Source organism: Heptranchias perlo, chromosome 32, assembly GCF_035084215.1.
Source record: "Heptranchias perlo isolate sHepPer1 chromosome 32, sHepPer1.hap1, whole genome shotgun sequence".
In the NCBI taxonomy this organism is placed as follows: Eukaryota; Metazoa; Chordata; class Chondrichthyes; order Hexanchiformes; family Hexanchidae; genus Heptranchias; species Heptranchias perlo.
The window spans coordinates 16666444-16687474 of NC_090356.1; the positions used below are offsets into that span (position 1 = coordinate 16666444).

General features: G+C 48.1%; 2 protein-coding genes across 2 annotated transcripts; both read left to right on the forward strand.

Moving 5' to 3' along the window:
- Positions 1-33: 33 nt before the first annotated feature.
- Positions 34-3604, forward strand: cptp (ceramide-1-phosphate transfer protein). Its single transcript, XM_067970482.1, has 2 exons — positions 34-173; positions 3029-3604. The coding sequence occupies exons 1-2, from the start codon at positions 55-57 to the stop codon at positions 3549-3551; spliced, it is 642 nt and encodes a 213-aa protein (XP_067826583.1). The 5' UTR covers positions 34-54; the 3' UTR covers positions 3552-3604.
- An 11552-nt stretch (positions 3605-15156) lies between these two features.
- LOC137300843 (zinc finger protein ZFP2-like) lies at positions 15157-20262 on the forward strand. Its single transcript, XM_067970094.1, has 2 exons — positions 15157-15239; positions 16998-20262. The coding sequence occupies exons 1-2, from the start codon at positions 15233-15235 to the stop codon at positions 17966-17968; spliced, it is 978 nt and encodes a 325-aa protein (XP_067826195.1). The 5' UTR covers positions 15157-15232; the 3' UTR covers positions 17969-20262.
- Positions 20263-21031: the final 769 nt, after the last annotated feature.

The following is a 21031-nucleotide window of genomic DNA, read 5'->3' on the forward strand; positions in this document are numbered from 1 at the left end:
GTCAGGGCGGCCAATAGCAGCCCCAGCGCTGCGGGGCCGGTTTCCGGTTTGAAGATGGCTGACGCGGAGAGGTTCAGTTTGAGCGAGGTCTTGGAGTCGTTCAGGAGCTGCCTGACTGACAGTGGGGAGGTGCTGCAAGAGCACTACTTGAATGGATGGAAGGGGCTGGTAAAGTGAGTGATTTAAAACAACCTCGTCATTGTAATCAGCTTCACTTAGCGTGAGGGCAAAGTACAAAAACTGACCTTTTTTTTAAAATGGTGTACGAAATACTGTTAAAGAGACAATGACTATTTGTTGGGGAGGGTGAGGAGATGTGTGTGCGGCCTCTCCCGGTAATCCTGTTCACCTTCACCGCACCGACTGCAGCGGTTCAAGAAGGCGGCTCACCACCACCTTCCCAAGGGCAATTAGGGATGGGCAATAAATGCCGGCCTCGCCCACATCCCATGAACGAATTTTTTAAAATGTGGAGATCACCTAGTTATTGTAAATTTTGTTTATTTGCTCAACACTCCTGTATGAAGATATTCTGTTCTGACGCAAGGTCATCGAGCTGAAACCTTAACTCTGTTTCTTTCTCCACAGATGCTGCCTGACTTGCTGAGCTGCTCCAGCATTTTCTGTTTTTATTTCCAGTATCTGCAGTATTTTGCTTTTGATTCTCTTGATATATAATCATACAATCCTTATCTCCCAACCTACTAACGGAATCAAAAGCAAAATACTGGGGATGCTGGAAATCTGAAATAAAACCAGAAAGTGCTGGAGAAGCTCAGCAAGTCGGGCAGCATCTGTGGAGAAAGGAACAGAGTTAACGTTTCAGGTCGATCACCTTTCGTCAGAACTGGAAGGTGTTAAAAGAGTTAAAGTTTTTGAGCAAGTACAGAGCCAGGGAAAGGGAGGGAGGAAAGAACAAAAGGGAAGGTCTGTGATAGGGTGGAGGGCAGGAGTGATTAAATGACAAAAGGGATGATGGTGCAAGGCAAGGAAGGTGATGATGGGACAGGTTAAGAAATAAAAGATTGATCAGGAGTAGCTGTAAATGGCAGCAGCAGAACCATTACCAGCACTAGCTGACCGAAAAAATGGGAGCAGTGGTTACGATCTGAAGTTATTGAAGTCATTGTTGATTCCGGAAGGTTGTAAAGTGCCTAAACGAAAGATGAGGTGCTGTTCCTCGAGCTTCCGTTGATCTTCATTGGAACAGTGTAAGAGGCAGAGGACAGAGAGGTCAGAGTAGGAGTGGGAAAAGGAATTAAAATGGCAAGCGACCAGCAGGTCAGGGTCACGCTTGCAGACAGAGCGGAGGTGTTCAGCAAAGCGATCATCCAGTCTGCGTTTGGCCTCACCGATGTAGAGGAGACTGCATTGTGTGCAGCGGATTCAGTATACTAAATTGAAAGAAGTACAAGTAAACCGCTGTTTCACCTGGAAGGAGTGTTTGGGGCCCTGGACAGTGGGAAGGGAGGAGGTGAAGAGGCAGGTGTTGCATCTCCTGCACTCACACGGGAAGGTGCCGTGGGGAGGAGAGCGGATGATGGAAGAGTGGACCAGGATGTCACTGAGGGAGCGGTCCCTTCGGAATGCTGAAAGGGGAGCGGAGGGGAAGATGTGTTTGGTGGTGGGATCGTGCTGGAGGTGGCGGAAGCTGATACGTCGAATGTGGAGGCTGGTGAGGTGGAAGGTGAGGACAAAGGGGAACCCTATCATAAACAAAATATTGGAACTATACAGAATTATAGAGAGCCTTTTGCATCTGAAAAGACAGTTTAAGATTTTGGAGTGGACCTATTGCCAGAACCATGCCCTGCCCAAAACATTAGCCCATTGTGTACACCTGCATCTTCTACTTTTATTTCAGATTCCTAGCATTCACAATTTTTCTATTTAATTCTATTCTTAATTGCCCTAATACTTAGAGTTCAATTTTTAGTTGAAGTTTCAGTTTTCGGTAAGTGTAGCGTTGTGTTGTTTAATTAATAAAGTTGTAGTGCAGGAGTGCAAATCAGTAATATTGTAAAATCAAATAAATATTGGTTAAATGTCCATGTTTCCACCACGTTCAGTACATCTATCCAAGCAGGTTGCACATTTATAACAAATCAAGGTTTTGAGTCACCAAATTTAAAATTTCTAAAAACAAATCCTCTTCATTAGTAATTTTGTTTAGCCCAGTGTGCAACAGAGCACGATGACTGCTTATGGACATGACAGTGGATGTACTACATTTTATAAATCTATTGGTTAATAAAACACGTAAATATTTTGTGTGAAAACTATATTCAGCTGGATGTTACTGTGGAAAAATGCATACATGAAATGTGTACACAATGTGTGAGTGCCCCTTGATAAAAGTTTCAAAAGGAAATACCAATTTTGCTGTGGAGTAGCAGTAACACTAAAGTACATTATAACCTGGGGCATTTCATATCCACTTTTACTCTCGCCAATTTTCTTTCTTAATACTTCTCCTGAAGGTATTGATTCCATTCCTGGGATACAGTTCCTTGGGTGTTTTGGCACTCTTCAGTACCTCACCTAAGTAGCTAATGTTCAGCTGTGAGCCTTCACAGTTAACGTCGACAGACAATTCAACCACTTGTACCATCATAACTGAGCCTAGTCCCATCCCTCACGCAGGTACTTCTAGCAGGTGCTCACTGGCTAGCAATGAGTAGAGGGAACCCTGTTTTCCCCTCCCTAGCGAATGGATGCTTAAGTACAATTCTATTGCTTCTACTATCCCAGATCAACTACCTCAGTGAAAATCAGGGATCGATCTTTAGACCTTCCCGCTGCACCGTACAGGATAAACTCACTGAGCCATTAACTGAATTCAAGTCGTACCTACTTTTCTGGCTTGGCAATGGACCAGATTTTGTGGTAGCCCTAGAATTAATGTTCCTTATCTCAGTTATGTTTTTTTTATTTTTAAATATTTTGTTAGATCAGTGAATTACTTCAACTTTTGAAACCAGAAGTTTTACTTTAATACTAAAGTATATTTATATTTAATACTTTTTAGGTTCATGAATAGTCTCGGGACAGTCTTTTCCTTTATTTCAAAAGATGCTGTCACCAAAATCCAAATTATGGAAAACTACAAAAGTGGCGAAAATGGCCAAGAGTATCTAACGATTCAGTCAATGGTGAAGTATGAGGTGGACCACAACCTTGTGGATCTGAAGAAGCGGGGCGACCACTGGGATTCTGGCTGTCGGACATTACTGCGACTCCATCGCGCCCTCCGGTGGCTGCAGCTCTTTCTGGAAAAGCTTCGGGTAGCTTCTGACGAAAGCAAAACTTCGGTCCTGTGTACGGAGGCCTATAATGTTTCCCTGGCAAACTATCATCCCTGGATAGTACGCAAAGCTGCAACTGTTGCCTTTTATATACTGCCAAGCCGAGCAGACTTTTTTGAGATTATGAATATGGGCACAACAGAAAATGTTGTGGCTGCACTGGGAGAAGCTGTGCCACTTATTTCAAAGGCCTATGGCATCACACAAGACTTATATAGTCAACACGGCTTACTTGATCTTCCTTAATTCTGCACTTCTGAAAAACAGATGGTTGTTTAGTAAAATGTTGGGTATTCTAATAGTAGTATCTTCAAATGCAAACTTCAGCTGCTAAATGTTTCACCTTTGGTAGAAAATTAATATTACTTCAAAATCAATTAACCTGAAAACCAAATAAGAGTTGTTGACTTTAGTTAAACAGTACTCCCTTCACCCTATGAAACAGATTATTAAAAGGGCTAATATTGGCCTTTCATATCTTTGAGAGAGATTCAAATCCAGCCCAGACTGATGGGATGAAAATATCCCCTGTCTGCATGGATTCATTGTAAAGTTACTTTGGGAAATCTCAAACTAGTTGCTAGAGGACATGGACCCACAGCACAAAACTGATTTGGTAATCTTACTCTGAAAGGCTACAGGATGACTGGGGTGTAAAGTGAAAAATGCCATTAGGTACAGTAAGGGATGCTCCTCTAAGGTTGGGACAGAGTAGAGGGAGCGTTACTCTGCGTTTAACCATACTAAAGCTAACCTGGGAATGATTGCAGACACTGCTTTCCAAAATGGAAAGCATTCTGTTCCGTAGGACTACTATCTGTAACCTCCATCATGTACTTTTGGAGTGACCGCAGCTCACAGAATGGCCTGCTTCAAAACCTCTATTTCCTAACAGCTGTTTTGGCTGCCAACAGTGTTGTCAGGCAGCAGCACAAACCACAGTAGCTTTTTTTAAGGAAGATTTACATTTCAACACAGACAGAATTGGTGACCTGATGATGCACATCTGTTTATAAATTGAGTAAAACAGTCTAGGTATAATTTTACCAGGATGAAAATGATCCTTTTAAGAAACTCTTAACAACATTCCATTTGCAATACCTCAAGCTCCAATGCACAAGAGCAAGATTTTATTCAATCTCTATTGCTGACCAAGAGCACACTTAATAATCTGATTGAAGTGCAAATGAGGCTCGCTACTGTTCAGTGAGAGAGGCTAACTCTCTATAAACTCCAACTCCAACCCCACCCCCCCCCCCCCCCCATTTTCCATTTTCTCTACTTCTCTCCTAAAGGCGTTGACTGTTGCAGGTATATTTTTCCCTTGTCCAAGTGTCCATTCTTCATGTGTGAATGTGGGCAGTGAGTGTTCAGTCTATTTGACTGTGGGATGCATCACGGCCCAGCCTGAATGTGGTGTCGATGACTTGAACATTTGCACATTATCCAGCAGGGCTAACTGGACAGTGATCAAGGACGAGAACCTTGGCTGACTTTTTTTGTTCCCCTCTCTCTTGCCCAAGGGCAGTGGGGCCAATTGTAGCACCTCACCTTAGCTCAGCACAAGCCATAGATTGAACCTGGGTTCCTCCCAGGCCAGCAATACCTTTACTAGCTGATGTATATACTTGTTATGTGAGAAGATAGAGCATAAGGTGACGAGTCATCCCCTGTACATTTTCTTTAGGTTTGTTATATTCTGAAAACTGATAAGTTCAAAAAGCTTCCGTCCCACTTTCAAATTATAATCTTTACATTCAATTGCTCTTGACTCTGAGCAAATTTGTCCAACTAAGATCCAGTTCTGATGGATGCACGTCCAAAACATTCTCTTTTTAAAGATGCTGTCTGACCTAGTGTGTATTTCCAGTATTTTCTGATCCACTGTCCTTTTCTAGTCTTGATGTTCTGTTTTAAATATGTTTAGTTAATCTCAGTCTGTCCTGCGATTGAAATAACTTGAGTGAAAGCTGTTACACGGAACAAACAGCAAAGCTATAAGATTACTAACGTAGTAAAAAGATCCTAAACATTTAGTGAGACCTGTCACCTGTATTGCTTTTACAAGAGAATTAGATGAAATTCAGAGATATCTGTAGTCCTTGTGGTACTAGAAAAATGTGGTTTACATAACTTTTTGCACTGCATATTTTGTTTGTATACTGTGTGTACTTTTTAACCATATATAATTTGGTTTGCAAGAATATGAAATGAAAAGGGAATGCATGTTTAAGAACACGTGGAAATCTTTCATTGTTCTGTCAGGAGAGAATAAGCCATTTGTTTTATTTCCCTCCCTCCCTCTTTCTGGGTACAGTTCCACAGGCACCAGCTGTTTTCCAGTATCTTGCTTTAAGCGGTCAAACTTCACATGATCCTAGACAGTGTGTGTCGACAACGGGGCACGACATTCAAGGCTGATCCTAGACACCCAGACGTGCATGGTTTCCAGCAGGAGTCGCTGGATGATAATGAGCAGTGATTTTACCCCCTCCCCACCCAGCCCATGGGTATTAAGGCCACCTCAACTGAGTTCAGCAGATTTTGGATTGATCTTTCTGGTCTGCAAGGGCAGTGCACTTACCAACTGAGCCACTTGAGCAGATTAGACATTTTTAACCCTTGTAGAAGACCGTAAGTTGGAAGGTATTGCAGACAGTGAATTCTGTTAACAGCACCAGTCTACCAGCAGGTTAGGGAGGGGAAAAATCAACCGGACATTCAGGCCAGGGAGAGGCAAAGTCAGTCACTGCTGCTGGAAACTGCACATACGGCATTTGGGTGAAAGCAAGATTAACTCAACTGTGTTGCTCCCTGTGACCTAATAACCTGATGCTTAGTGTCCAGGCTGATGTATGACGAATGGTTACAGTGGAACTGTAACCATTCGTCATTCATCAGCCTGGACACTAAGCATCAGCCCAGGAAGAGTCATTGCTTTCTCAGCAGGAGAGAAAAACATGGAAAAAAAGGGCAACAAAAAAAAAATTGATTTCACAATTAAACATGAACTTTAATTTTGTTAGGAACACCAGGGGCTCGATTTTAGGGTCGGGTTACCTGCGGGTTTCCAGCGGGGGGGCCCCGAAAATCCCGATCTCCGATCACGTGACCGGATTCGGACGAAATCCCGGCCACTTCTGGGTACCGCGCTGACGTGCGGGGCTGCACGTGAAAGCCCCGCTGGTGGGAATCCCGCAGGCAATTAAAGCCAGCGGGGTTCCACTTGAGAGCACTTAACTTGCTCGTTGTGGTCAGTTAATGAGCTGAAGCAGCTGTCAAAAGAGGAAGTGTGGGATTTTAGGTTCAACGCAGTCAGTTTCCCACACTGGGGGAAACAGTACCCTTCAAACCAGGCGTGTTGCAGCCAGCAGCCTGTGGCAGGTGCCAAGGTGCGCTCCACGGGGGAGAGCCCACACCCACGCAGGAGGCCACCGCGTCACATAGGGCAACCCCTGCCCTCCACCAACCCCCGCCAAGCCAGAGGACAGACCGACACGAAACCGCAGCCCCAGTCCGAGGACCCACCCACCTACCCTGCACAACCCCTCACACCAACACCTGCCAGATGGGTGGTGCGTTGACATCGTCGGAGGACGAACAGGATGACCAGCCCCAGCAGCCACGCCGTCCGCCTCGGAGACGTGGGGCCCCCCAACACGGTGCGGTGGCACACCCACCTGCACAGCAGGAGGGAGGGCAACCGCAGAGAGAGATGCGTCGCAGGAGGCACTACCCTCCGCACAGGGTGTACAGAGCGAGGCTCAGCTTCATGGACCTCTCCGAGGAGCAGTGCATACGGAGGCTCAGAGTCAATCGCCAGGTAGTCGCCGACATCTGCAGCCTCCTTAACGACGAGCTGCTCCCTGATGGACCAAGCAGCATCTTCTTACCTGTCGCCGTCAAAGTCACCACTGCCCTCAACTTCTTCGCATCCGGTTCCTTCCAGGGTGCCACCGGGGACATCACCGGGGTCTGTCAGTCCTCTGCACACAAGTGCATAAGGCAGGTCACCGATGGGTTGTTCCGCAGGGCCTCGCACTACATCAACTTCGCCATGGACGAGCGCAGCCAGATGGAGAGGGCGGTTGGATTCCATGCCATGGCCGGCTTCCCACGGGTGCAAGGTGTAATCGACTGCACCCACATCGCAATACGGGCACCTCCGCATGAGCCAGGGCTGTTCATCAACAGGAAGGGGTATCACTCCATGAACGCCCAGCTCATCTGTGACCACCGCCAGAGATTCCTACAGGTGTGCGCCAGATACCCCGGCAGCTGCCACGATGCCTTCGTCCTCAGGGAGTCCGCCGTCCCGCCCATCCTGCAGGCGCCCAACGCCGGCAACGGCTGGCTCCTCGGCGACAAGGGGTATCCCCTACACACGTGGCTCATGACACCTCTGAGGAACCCCATCACCGAGCCGGAGCGTCGGTACAATGACAGCCACACTGCTACCAGGTCTACAATTGAGCAGACCATAGGGCTTCTCAAGATGCGCTTCAGGTGCCTTGATCGTTCTGGGGGAGCGCTCCAATACACACCATTCAGAGTGGGACGAATCATAGTTGTCTGCTGTGCCCTGCACAACATGGCCCAACAGAGAGGGGTGCCGCTGGAGGAGGCCCCATCCACACCCGCCACCCACATTGAGGAAGGCGAGGGCGAGGAGGAGGAGGAGGCGGAGGAGGAGGACGCGCCAGAGGATGTTGGACGACCCATGCGCCGAGCCGCGACTCACCAGGATGGTCGCTGGGCCAGGGACGCACTCATACGTCAACGGTTCTCCTAGAGTCAGACACTGCGAGGCGCTCGCATCTCCTCACCTGCACATGCGAGCGGCCATACCAGCCCCCTCCACTGAAGAGTGCTGCCAGTAATCCTGCACCCACAGCAGTGTGCCCAATGGGTGGCAGCAGGTGTTCGCCGTCATGATGGCCTCCACGGAACGCACCTATTGCACAGGCCGCGGAAGAATAGACGAGAGGTGGCAGGAGTGGTGGTGCTACCCCTGTGGCTCCAGCAGAGGTAGTGGCAGGTTGCTCGTCTTCTTGCCTTGACCGGGTAGATGCTTTTGGCGGACAGCCCCTGGGTTTCGGTGCCCGTGAGGGCACCTCCACAGACTGCTCCTCCTGCACCGGGGCAGGGGCAGACTCGGCCACCTGGAGAGGAGGCACCATTGCGGGTACTGGTTGAGAGGTGGGCGACGGGTGGGACGTGGGGGCGCCTTGAGAAGCGTCCCCGCTTCCATGTCCCCGGTCACCATCATCCCTCTCTTGGCCTCGGCCCACATCACCCCTTGCACCCTGCTGGACGGCAGTTTGGATGGCATGTGTGAGGCCTTGCAAGGCCACCCCTAGTGTATCCCTCAGCCTGTTGGTGGCGTCGGAATGTTGCTCACCCTGAATCCGTACAGACGTTGTCAGGGCCTGCAAGGACTCGATCTGGAGCTGTGCGTGACGCTCGAGGGAGGCCAGCCTGTCCTCCACCGCAGACAGTCCCGCACCTACCTGCGACACTGTGTCGCCGGTACCCTCCTGTGCCTGCGCCACCAATGCCCACATGCAGGAGGTGGACTCCTCCATCGCCTGCGCTATTGTGGACAATGCGCGCGGCACCTCTGCCAGTACCTCAGCAATTAGCTCGACGACTCTCCTTTTCACTGGTGGCCCCCTGGGTTCAGCATCTGGGTCCGGCTGAGCAGAGCCTGGAGATGAGTGCTCCCTCCGTCGCGGACCCTCCGTGGCTGCCCCTGCCACCAGGGTCTGCTCATGCTCACTCGTGTGCAGTGACTCACCAAGTGCTACCCCAACTAGTTGGCGAGGGGGACCCATCGAGGTGCGTGTCTCTGCGCTGGTGGATGGTTGGCTCTGATGTGACGATGCACCCTCAGAGACCGCCATGTCCTCTGAGGAATCGCCCTCCACGCTCGCTTGACCCAAAGACGGACCTGCAAGAGAACAGAGGGCACTTTGAGGCATGTGGACCAACTTGACAGTGCGCCTGATGGCAGGTGATGAGACAGTAACTCGCGATCATGGGTGTTGAGTGTCAGCATTCCCTTACCGGCCGTTTCGGCAGCGACACACTCGCCATCGGCCACCGACAGGCAATGTCGCGTGCGGGCGAGGTCGAGCTCCACCACTTGCGGCGGCCCACCTCAGGTGCGTGCCCTTTCCCTATTGTTCTTGCTTCTCTTCTCCTGTGAAGGCAAAACACAGATGTGTGAGTGGGTGCGTCTTGCATCGTGAGACGCATCGAGCATCGGTGTGGTTGGGTTGAGCGTGGCGCGGAACGGATGGGAGGAAGCGTGGGCCACGTGCCCATCCCATTGCATGGGGATTGGGGTGTGTGGTAGTGTTCGGGTGGGGTCAGGGATGGTGGGTACTTGCGTGCACGGCGAGGATGGTGAATGAGTGGCTGTGAGGATTGCTGATGGAGCGCAGTGGTGGCTGTGCAGGAGGGGGTTGTGATCTGCTTGGCGTGATGGTGGGGACGGGATGTGGGAGGGTGCGTTGGTGTACTCACCTTCCCAGACCTAGTCAGGTCATTGAAGCGCTTGCGGCACTGCTCCCAAGTCCTTGGGGTGTTGCCCCTGCTGCTCACCTCCGCCGCCACCTCTGCCCATGCCTTCCTGGTTGCGGCGGCAGGGAACTTGTGCCCATCTTCTGGGAAGAGTGTTTCCCTCCTCCTCTTCACGCCCTCCAGCATCAGCTGCAGTGCCAGATCTGAAAAACGGGGCGCAGCCTTTCCCCTTTGTTGAGCCATTCTCCCAGACCTCTTGCTTGCAGCAGGAGGGGCTTTGGGAGACTGCCCCTTTAACTGGAGCTCCTACATCGCGTCGACGGTACTGCGCATGCGCAGCCGGCCGGCACGCAGCTGGGGAGCGCAGAACCCGGAAGCAGGGCTTAATGGGTCCAATTATCCCGCGATCGCGTGGGGGACGCACACAATTAGCCGTCCGCGTTTTCCACGCTCCCGGAGGACCACCCGCTGGGAACCCGCAGGCCTGCTAAATTCGAGCCCCAGAAGTCAGTCTTCCTGGTTATTTTCACTGAGATCAACATTGTTAGTGGGATTTTTCTTGTTTAACCCTATTTGCTAATCAGCATTAGTCTTCGACTAGTCAAAAAAAATCAACTCTCGCCAACTCTTGTAGTCAACTAGTTATAATGTGTACAGTGAATGGGTTTGACCTGCATTTGGAGGATTTCTTCATTTGTTATTGGTAATCCAGTTATAAATTTGTCTAAGCAGTAAAACTAATACTGGACTATAAAAACTGTGGATGTTTGTAATGTCAGAAAAATCTTTACATTTGATCTTTGACCTGAAATGATTTATAATTTATATAAAATTTAATATCTTTGTAATTTTGGAGTAATTATGTTCACTGTATAAAAGCATTAAATTGTGGTGTACATGTTTTGTGCCTGTTGTAACTCTAAAACTGTTTAGGCCCTGCAATCTTTGGGGGAAAAATAGCTAAGTAAGATGAATTTCTCAGCAGTATGCTGATGCCAAACATCGTATTGTCATCATGTATATGCTCATAGTAAATTAGTAAAATATATAATTAATATATCGCTTTGGGTGACCGGATTACTGCAAATCACTCAGCACTGTGAGATTGGTGTCTCGCTGCTTGGGGGAATTATAGACTAAAGTATGTGTTCATTCAGCAGAACCTGAATCATGCTCCTGGTTCTTGCTCTGGGGCCCACAAAAATAATTTGACTCTTACCTTTGGCAGACCTCTTCGGTTCCATCACCCATGGAATTGATTGAAACCAAAAATTGCAATTTGGATCCTATTTAGGTCAGAGGACCCCGATTTCCATATTAAAAGGACCTATCGCCTGAAGCAGGCGAGTGCTTTAGAAACCCGAGGGTAGGCCACTTATCAAAATGGAGCCAGCCACATCGCCGGCGTTAAACAGGACGGTAAGACTACTGACCCCATTTTGAGGCTGTTAACGCCAGGCGAAAGCAGTCAAAATCGACTCCTACGAGTGATTTGATGGGAACAAAGGCATTGAGGGCAAAATGAGGAAGCAGTTTAACAGGTCAACAGAGAACGTTTTTAAATGTTTCTAATGGTCCAAACCTTTACTACCTCATCAAAAAGGTCCAGTTGCGCTGGTCTTGATATAACTTTCACCTGCCTGTTTCATAGAATTCCCAAAGCCGTCTAGTACGGCAGCGAGTTGCAGTTTAGATATCGCAACAGAGGTGGGGAAAATGAAATGCTATACAGATACCCGAGAGGCCACTTTGAAATCTTGCAATATTAACCCCCAACATCTGGGAAAACATAGACCCCCCCGATGGAAGTTGCGAGGTGTGACTGCTAAGCACCTGGTACGCAAGGCAGCTCATCTGTCCGCCTCATCTGGCTTTTAGTGTGATATGTGCAGCCAGGAATAGGCTCTTCTCCCATCAGCGCATCCACAACAACTGAGATGTGACGGAGGACTCCCTCCATCACTGCCTCCTTAATGTGTAAAGATATTAGGTTCTGGCAAATGCAAACCACCGTCACACTGTAAAGTTATTGGGAAAGAGAAAACTGAAGCCCAGATGAAAGTAATTATATTTAAAGATGCAGCATCTGAAATTACTCCACGTAATATCAAGAAACGGCTGAATGCACTGGATGCAGCAAAGACTATGGGCCCAGACAACATCCCGGCTGTAGTGCTGAAGACTTGTGCTCCAGAACTAGCCAAGCTGTTCCAGTACAACTACAACAGTGGGATCTACCCGACAATGTGGAAAATTGCTCAGGTATGTCCTGTCCACAAAAAGCAGGACAAATCCAATCTGGCCAATTACTGCCCCATCAACCTACTCTAATCCATCAGCAAAGTGATGGAAGGTGTCGTCGACAGTGCTATCAAGTGGCACTTACCAATAACCTGCTCACCGATGCTCAGTTTGGGTTCTGCCAGGACCACTCAGCTCCAGACCTCATTACAGCCTTGGTCCAAAAATGGACACAGCTGAATTCCAGAGGTGGGGTGAGAGTGGCTGCCCTTGACATCAAAGCAGCATTTGACCGAGTGTGGCACCAAGGAACCCTAGTAAAATTGAAGTCAATGGGAATCAGGGGAAAACTCTCCAGTGGCTAGAGTCATACCTAGCACAAAGGAAGATGGTAGTGGTTGTTGGAGGCCAATCACCTCAGCCCCAGGACATTGCTGCAGGAGTTCCTCAGGGCAGTGTCCGAGGTCCAACCATCTTCAGCTGCTTTATCGATGACCTTCCCTCGATCATAAGGTCAGAAATGGGGATGTTCGCTGATGATTGCACAGTGTTCAATTCCATTCGCAACCCCTCAGATAATAAAGCAGTCCGTGCCCACCTGCAGCAAGACCTGGTCAACATCCAGGCTTGGGCTGATAAGTGGCAAATAACACTCGTGCCAGACGAGTACCAAGCAATGACCATCTCCAACAAGAGAGGGTCTAACCACCTCCCCTTGACATTCAACGGCATTACCATTGCCAAATTCCCCACCATCAACATTCTGGGGGTCACCATTGACCAGAAACTTAACTGGGCCAGCCACATAAATACTGTGGCTACAAGAGCAGGTCAGGGGCTGGGTATTCTGCAGCGAGTGACTCACCTCCTGACTCCTCAAAGCCTTTCCACCATCCATAAGGCACAGGTCAGGAGTGTGATGGAATACTCTCCACTTGCCTGGATGAGTGCAGCTCCAACAACACTCAAGAAGCTCGACACCATCCAAGACAAAGCAGCCCGCTTGATTGGCACCCCATCCACCACCCTAAACATTCACTCCCTTCACCACCGGTGCACCGTGGCTGCAGTGAGTACCATCCACAGGATGCACTGCAGCCAAGGCTTTTTCGACCCGCGACCTCTATCACGTAGAAGGACAAGGGCAGCAGGCACATGGAAACAATACCACCTGCACGTTCCCCTCCAACTCACACACCATCCCGACTTGGAAATGTATCGGCCGTTCCTTCATCGTCGCTCGGTCAAAATTCTGGAACTCCCTACCTAACAGCACTGTGTGAGAACCTTCACCACACGGACTGCAGCGGTTCAAGAAGGCAGCTCACCACCACCTTAAGGGCAATTAGGGATGGGCAATAAATGCGGGCCTCGCCAGCGACGCCCACATCCCATGAACAAATAAAAAAATAATTTGCTGAGGGCCGAAAGATCCTATATTCATTATACTTTAATCTAAAATGGGTAACGTTTAAAACGATATCGTGTAATTGCACATGTAACCAGCAGATGGTGCAATTTATTTGGTAAACTGGAAGAAATACAGAGAATCAACAACAACTTGCATTCATATAGTGCCTTTAACATAGAAAAACATCCAAGTTAGACAGGAATCTGAAGATAAATAAAGAGCTGATTCTGTTCAGCTTTATTCAAAGCCAGTTCCATGCACAACAGGTAGATTTGGCTGGAAGGTGAAATTAAACTGTATTTACTCTGGAGTGGACACACAGGAGCAGTGATCCCAGCTCCTCTGATGGCTGAGTGAGCAAACTGATCTATGCAGACAAAGAAGGCTGCTGTTCCTAGGGTCAGCATGCTGGAATTTCCCTATCTAATACTATTGTGGGAGCATCTTCACCACAAGGACTGCAGTGGTTAGAAGAGAAGGCCCAGCACTATGGATAAGACCAAAGGGCCTCCAATCACCATGACGTACCATGTGGCTTCCCTTTCCAAAATGACACAACAGTGGTGACCCCAATGCAAGACATTGTGGATGACAACACACCCTGACCCAGTTCCCGTTATCTCCTTAATGCCAATGACGTGGGTTAACGTTTAATTTCAGCGAGTATCAGTTCCGGAGCCGCCAAAAAAAAAAAATCAACACCTAGATCCCTGCTCACCCGCTATTCTTCATTCGGTGTTTTCTGGCCCAGATTCAGAATTAACAGGAGCAGCGCACTCTGGCCACAATCCCCGGGCGCTTTCCACCGCGCTGAGCGTTATGGGTAGAGAACTCCGCCATTGATCACCGGCACTCCGAGGATTGCAGGAAGAGAACTTCCAGCCTGAGCACCGTGGGTACGGCCAGTTTTAACCCCTAGTGCCAATTGAAAGGGAATCATAATTCAGAAATTGTCCACAAACACAATTTTTCTATAAATAAAAATCATTAAATAAAATCTAAATAAAAGTAATACTTCAAGGATGAACTAAAATTCTAATTTTATATTCATTTCTATAACTCAAAAATGAAAACAAATATATATAAAATGAAAAAGAAATTGCAGCGTTGCCTTTAATACTCGAACATGGGTGCGGAGTGGGGCGGGCAAGTCGGAGGACCTGCGGGTGGGTCTGCTCCTGGGCCTGGCCATTATGACCATTCACAGGTCAAGGTTGGACGCGGCCCGTGGGGGAGGTCGCTCCGGCTGCCTGCCTCTCTCCCGCCGTCTTGTCGGCGCCAAGGTAGCCCTGGAGAAGGTGTCCGCCGGTGCGCTTGAGGCTTTCCGCGACCGGTGGGCACCTCAGGGACTGGAGTGCATAGTGGACATCGATAATAACTATTACTTTTTAATTTGATAAGTTTCTTTTCTCTTTAGTATGGTTTTGGGTGTTTGTTGTTTGTGCCACCTCAGAATAAGGGGGCACCGTTATTAGTTTTCTTTAATTTGGATCGATCGCCAGGTCTCCTTATACACACACACACACACACACACACACAAAAAAAAAAATGCCGGGACATATTACCCAGACTCCTCCGCACGGCTGAAAGTCCCCTATCCCCTATAGTGGGCAGAAAGCGTGGCACTGCGCGTGTCCGGAAGTGGATAACTGCCTAAGGGGGGGGGGGGGTGATGATGCATTGTGGGTGGAACCTGCAGCAAACCAACGGGAAAGTAAAAGGCTGAAGATTCGTGGAGCTGCTGCAGACAATGGCAGGTAAACCCTCCCTTCACTGGCAGTGCCAGCAGCTGCATACAAGCTGAGCTTGCAATTTACAGCAGAGTTATTTATTTTTTAGAAAGACATAAATTATTTTGGCCTCTCCTCTTCCCTTAAAGCAACAGGCTCATTTTTTTTTTTGGGGGGGGGGGGGGTATTATGATATTATTTTATTATATTTGTTTTCAGGTACTTTGGCCCTCTCCTCTCCTGGGTGTCCCTGTGCCACTCAGTACCCATCTCTCAGAGGGGGGGAGCGATCCCAGTCGTGTTATGCTCCCACATCTCTGCCAAGCCAGCTATTAGAGGGGGTTAGTATAAGAGGGTCACATAGACCAGATTTCATTCCATTTTTGCTAAGTTAGCTGATTTCAGTAGGGGAGTGCGGGGTTAAAATTTGATCAGTGCTGTAGGATTGAGGACAAAAATCAGCTCGGGTTCAAATTCCAGATTCTAGTGTCTCTTGCAGGAAATTATGCATTGGTTGAAGATGGGACCATAATTGGTCATGACCCCCACAGTCAAATACCTTCCAATACTCAAACATGGAGAATAGCACTGATGTAATGGTTACATCTTTAGACGTTTTCTACCCTCCTTGCTGTAGATTATTTAATTCTCGTTTCTTAGATCATTCCCATGGCCAATTCATATACGTTTTGATAGTGTCCATTGTTGCCTTGAGGTCTAGATAAGCTTTCGGTGATGCATCCAGGACAACAAAACAGAAAACCCTGTTTCTTAATCATTTATAAGTGAATTGAATTTATCCTATGCATCCATGGGGTCTTTCCTGCATTTTCAAAAGCAGTAGAGCATCACATCAGAACTCACTTTATGTTTAATATGAATTTATTAAACACTGGTGATTCTGGCTTGGCAGAACTGCAATGTGGGACCTAAAGTTTTTCAGCACTTGTTGGGGGGCCCTGGGTGGGGAAGAGGGGTCCTCAGGTGTGGTAGCGCTGGAGGTGCTCCTTGTGTTCAGCTGAACCGGATTGTGAGTGCTTAGTTTTGCCCTCACTACGGTGTGGAACCCAAGGGTTTGGAGCTTTGTGGCACTGGGGAATGGTGATCCTGGAATTTGGTAGCACCGGGGGAAACTTAGGGTTCAGTAGCCTGGGGGGGGGGGTGGGGGAGGTTGTTCTGAGGTTTGGCGACACTTGGAAGATTTTGCAGCATGGCAAGTGTCCTGCATTTTGGTATTAATGAAGGAATGGTCCTAGTGTTTAACAGTAGGTGGGTAGGAGAACTTGGGGGCAGAATGTGGGATCTGGTAACACATCAGAAGTGCAACAGATATCTAGAGCATGAGCTCTTCTTCCCACAGTTAAAATTTCAATGTTTACATGGCGCAGCCTTATAGACACTGATGATAACATTATAATTTAGTTGGGAAGGTTCTCTTTGCTTTTGTTGGGAATTTTTTGCTTATGTTGAGCTTCTTTTAGTTTGGTTGGACCATATGCCTCTTTCTTATAGTAGTTGTGCTGATTCTTGTTTGATGACACTGAGGAAACCCAGTGTCACCCTTATTGGCTCATCAAAATAGGTCCATTCTGGACTAACTGACAGTCTCTCGTTCCACTTCTATCAGATTCCCTTAAGGGAGAGAGGGACTGAGAAACACCAGTCCAGTGTACAGATTTCTCCCCAGTAGTTGAACAGATATTACGGTGTTGAATTTGAATGCATTTGCCTTTTAATTGAGTCGCATTTGCGATGCGTAACTAATATTAATCTGATGTGTTGTAGGAGTGGCTGAAGACCCGACGGAGAATGTGCAGCGATCAGAATCTGACCCCCCTCCTAGGGAGTCCGTTGAAGACGGGACTGCTCCATGCGATTCCCTGCCACGCAAGTATCCCCCCCGCCAATACGGACAGAAGCATTTCATCTGCACCGAGTGCGGGAAGAGCTTCAAGCAGTATTGCGACCTGAAGCGGCACGGACGCGTGCACACGGGGGAGCGCCCGTTCCGGTGCCCGCACTGCGGGAAGCGGTTCAGCACCTCGTACAACCTGCTGATCCACCAGCTGGTGCACAGCGGCGAGAAGCAGTACAAGTGCAAGGTGTGCGGCAAGGAGTTCATCCAGCTGCACCACCTGGTCACCCACCAACGCACCCACACGGGCGAGAAACCCTACCCCTGCCCGGTGTGCGGCAAGGCCTTCCGCCAGTCCTCCACCATGCTGGTGCACCGGCGCATCCACGGGGAGGAGCGGCCTTACCGCTGCCCCGAGTGCGGTAAGAGCTTCAAGACCTCGTCCAACCTGTCCAAGCACAAGCGCATCCACGGCGGGGAGCGGCGCTTCCAGTGCGCCGCGTGCGGCCGCAAGTTCCTCCACTCGCACCACCTGGCCACCCACCGGCGCACGCACAGCGGGGAGAAGCCGACCGCCTGCCCGGTCTGCGGCGAGCAGTTCAGGGACCCCGCGGAGATGCTGGAACACCGGCAGGCCCACGCCGGCGAGCCGCCGTTCAACTGCGAGACCTGCGGCAAGGGCTTTAACCAGCGCTCGACGCTGGTGAGGCACCGGCGGACGCACACCGGGGAGAAGCCGTACACGTGCCCGATTTGCGCCAAGGCCTTCCGGCAGACCTCCACAATGCAGGTGCACTACCGCACGCACTCTGACGACAGGCCGTACCGCTGCTTGGAATGCGGCAAGGGCTTCAAGAGCGCCTCCAATCTGATCGGTCACCATCGTGTTCACAGGAGGTAGAGCATCGAACACCTTTGGCCGCGAGGCAGAGACGGGAACCTTCACAGAGCATCTGCAGCAAAGGGGACTGTCTTCATTAGCTGTGGGCATCAAGTGACTTTCATCCTGTGGAGATTTTATGTTCAAAGACATTGGATAAGGGCATTCCTGTAAAGCATTATTGTGACAAGAATGATGTATTTTGATTTAGTAGCTGTCTCTTTAAAACTCAAGTCATTGTGCTTAGGGAATGTAACAGCCAGCTGAAGTTATCTATCCTGATTCAGTCTTGTGAAAGTTTCCTTGGTAACAGGCTTGAGATGAAGTCTAACACACAATTTTCAAATACATACAGACTTTGTAATTGATGCAGTTTGTATGTGAGTGTCTATTTTTTCAGGTTACTCTTTTCCAGGATATGAAAAGGTTTCTATTCTGATCAAAATAGAGTTGGCCGATGGAAAATCCCATGAGACGGACTGTGGAAATTCAGAGAAGCAAAGAGGCTGTTTGAAAATCTCAGAAAAGACAGGTTGATATTCCTGAAAGTGAAGAGAAACATTGTATTTAAAAATCATTTGCAAAGGATTCAATTAACTCAGAGTTTCAATCCTTTACTATTTTGTCGATTTAGATAAAAGATGTTCTGTTGTAGATGTAGCACTTCACTATTAGATTATTCTGTTTATTATTTGTGTAATAATTTCACATCATATTTTAAACTTATAAACAAGATCTGCTGTGATGCTTTATCGCTTTTGAAAACTAAAGTGAGATCTTATGGAGCCATAAGATAATCCAGTACCTAAAAAAAAAACAATTACCAACATGGTTAGCTGTTTGTTTACCTGGAATATGTTAGATCTAGATCTCGAGGCAAGGAAAGAGATTTATAGTTAGGACTCAAGCATGAAGGTGATCTAACATATGTGAGCCAAAATAATGTAGAGCAAGGTTTAAAGTGACCTAAAAGCATAATTACTATGTCTTTTTTTTTAAACAGAAAGTTTACAATCTTCCTGCTTTGAGGAATGGAAATCCTGCTGGATTTTCCCTTCCTAGTCCTGTGGTGCTGAAACAAATTCTAGCGTTGCCCAAGCTGGAGTCAGCTAACTCAGCACAAACCAGGGATTGAACCTGGGGCTGCCCTTGTCTGGGATTGTACTTTCTTGTATAAAGTCTTGCAAGGCCCATTTAGCGGGAGTGCTGTCCACTGTGAACCCTGGTGAGCAACAATTTCCTACAGCAGAGTGGGGAGTTGAAGTACTGTCTTGACATAGAACACGGGGCCTCCTCTTCCCCGAATATTTCTCGTTTTATGTTGAAGGAGGTTGAGCACTTTGCCCAGCGTTTTGAAAGCAGGTGCTACAGGGAGGAGCAAGACCCTTCTGTAAACGTGGCCGCTTTAAAATATAAAGCTGGAAAGAGGCCAGGATGAGGCAGGCAGCATGTTGCTGCTCCAACACTCTGCAGCAACAAGTCTTGGAACATGGGGTCAGGCCCGTGGACTTGCTTTTCTCTCCTCTCCTACCTCTCTCTCTCTCTCACACGCTTTTCTGATCTCGGCCAAACCAAGCCAACGTGAGAAATGAGTGCGCAGAGGTGAGACACAGGGAGGGGGAAGAAATTATTGAACTTCACTGCTGTAGATTGAAGGACGTCCACCCAGAAAAAAGGGCCTGAGACCTCCGAAGGGAAATGAGGACATTTAATAATTAAATGTAAATAGTCAAGGCCGTTGCTCTGCTGTAAGTGCTGATCCTCAATGGGCCTCCACCTCTGTCAGGTTGGAGTCTTCAGTCTTGTAGGGAGAATGCTATTAGGCACGATGGGGTAGGAATGTTCCCTGAGGACAGGAGATACTTGTAGTAAATTAACCCCTAAAGCTGAAGCATCATCTTTAAATTCAAGACCCTGTTTGGCACCAGACTCTCTAACGTGTAGTTATGCCAGGACCAGGATTGGATGCTGATCTCTGCTGAGTGCAGCATTAAGCAGATGAAGATAGAGCTCCCTGACACATTGTTCAGGCAGGGCTGCTGCTGTACACGGTGCCGTTTTGTTTGACCGTCACAATGGGGAAAGCATCTCTTCTCAATGAGAAAACCTGGTGGGATTTTTCTTAGTGATTTTATTTTTAGAGATGGCAATGCTTTGGATTGAAAGAACTGCCTCTTTCTAGATAGTAGTTGTCCTTCTATCTAGTATATGGCTCCTTTAAGGAGAAACCTGAAGTAGTGTTAATCCAAGCTGTGCAACTCTCTGAGGCCAGTCCTTTGTATAATATTCCAGCAATAAACAAGTCGTAAATCTTTGCCGAGTGTGTTTCTGAGTACTTTTGCTCCTCTAATTTACTCCCCCCTGCCCTGGTTGCTGACCTCTGGCAATAGAGGTGCAGCAATTGGGCTCAGTCTCTGGACTGGGGAGTGGAAAAATCACCCAGGGTTTCTGCTCCCAATTGCTATGTAGTTACTGTTGCTGCAAAGTGCACACGTGGACATTGGGGTAGGAGCTGGATAAGCTTCCTATAGTCTCTACTTAAATGCCTACTGCAAGTGCCAGTTGTGATCAGCTTAAGCCAAGTGCTGGTGGTAATCTCAATGCTCAACCTAATGAGGAGATTAGTTGTGATTAACTTAGATGTTTGATTAAAGTTGTAATAGTTTATGCGTCTGTGTCTGGCTTCACCTTTGGTAATTCTGTCAAGAAGTTAACTCCTTTCACTTGGGTTGTACTGTAATCGTATGGTGATTGTCTCAGGATGTAACTCATTAAATACCCTGTACTGGGCATATAGGGCAGTTTAGTGGCGAGCTGAATAGGATATCTTTTAAATCTTAGATGTATATGATAGAAATCCAGTCTAGTCTGCACATACAAGAGGAGAAAGGACAAATACTAGTCTGCTGTCTTTCATGGATTTAGGCTGACTAGCCGAAGTTCTCAGAGTATATTTCATACATACAGGACCCGTGCAACCATCTACACAGTTTACTTAACAGTGAAAAGGGGCTGGGTGTTGATGAAGCATTGGAGCCAGGTTCCTCTTACTGCTCTTCCTCTGCGTGTCGCTGTGTTGTGTGC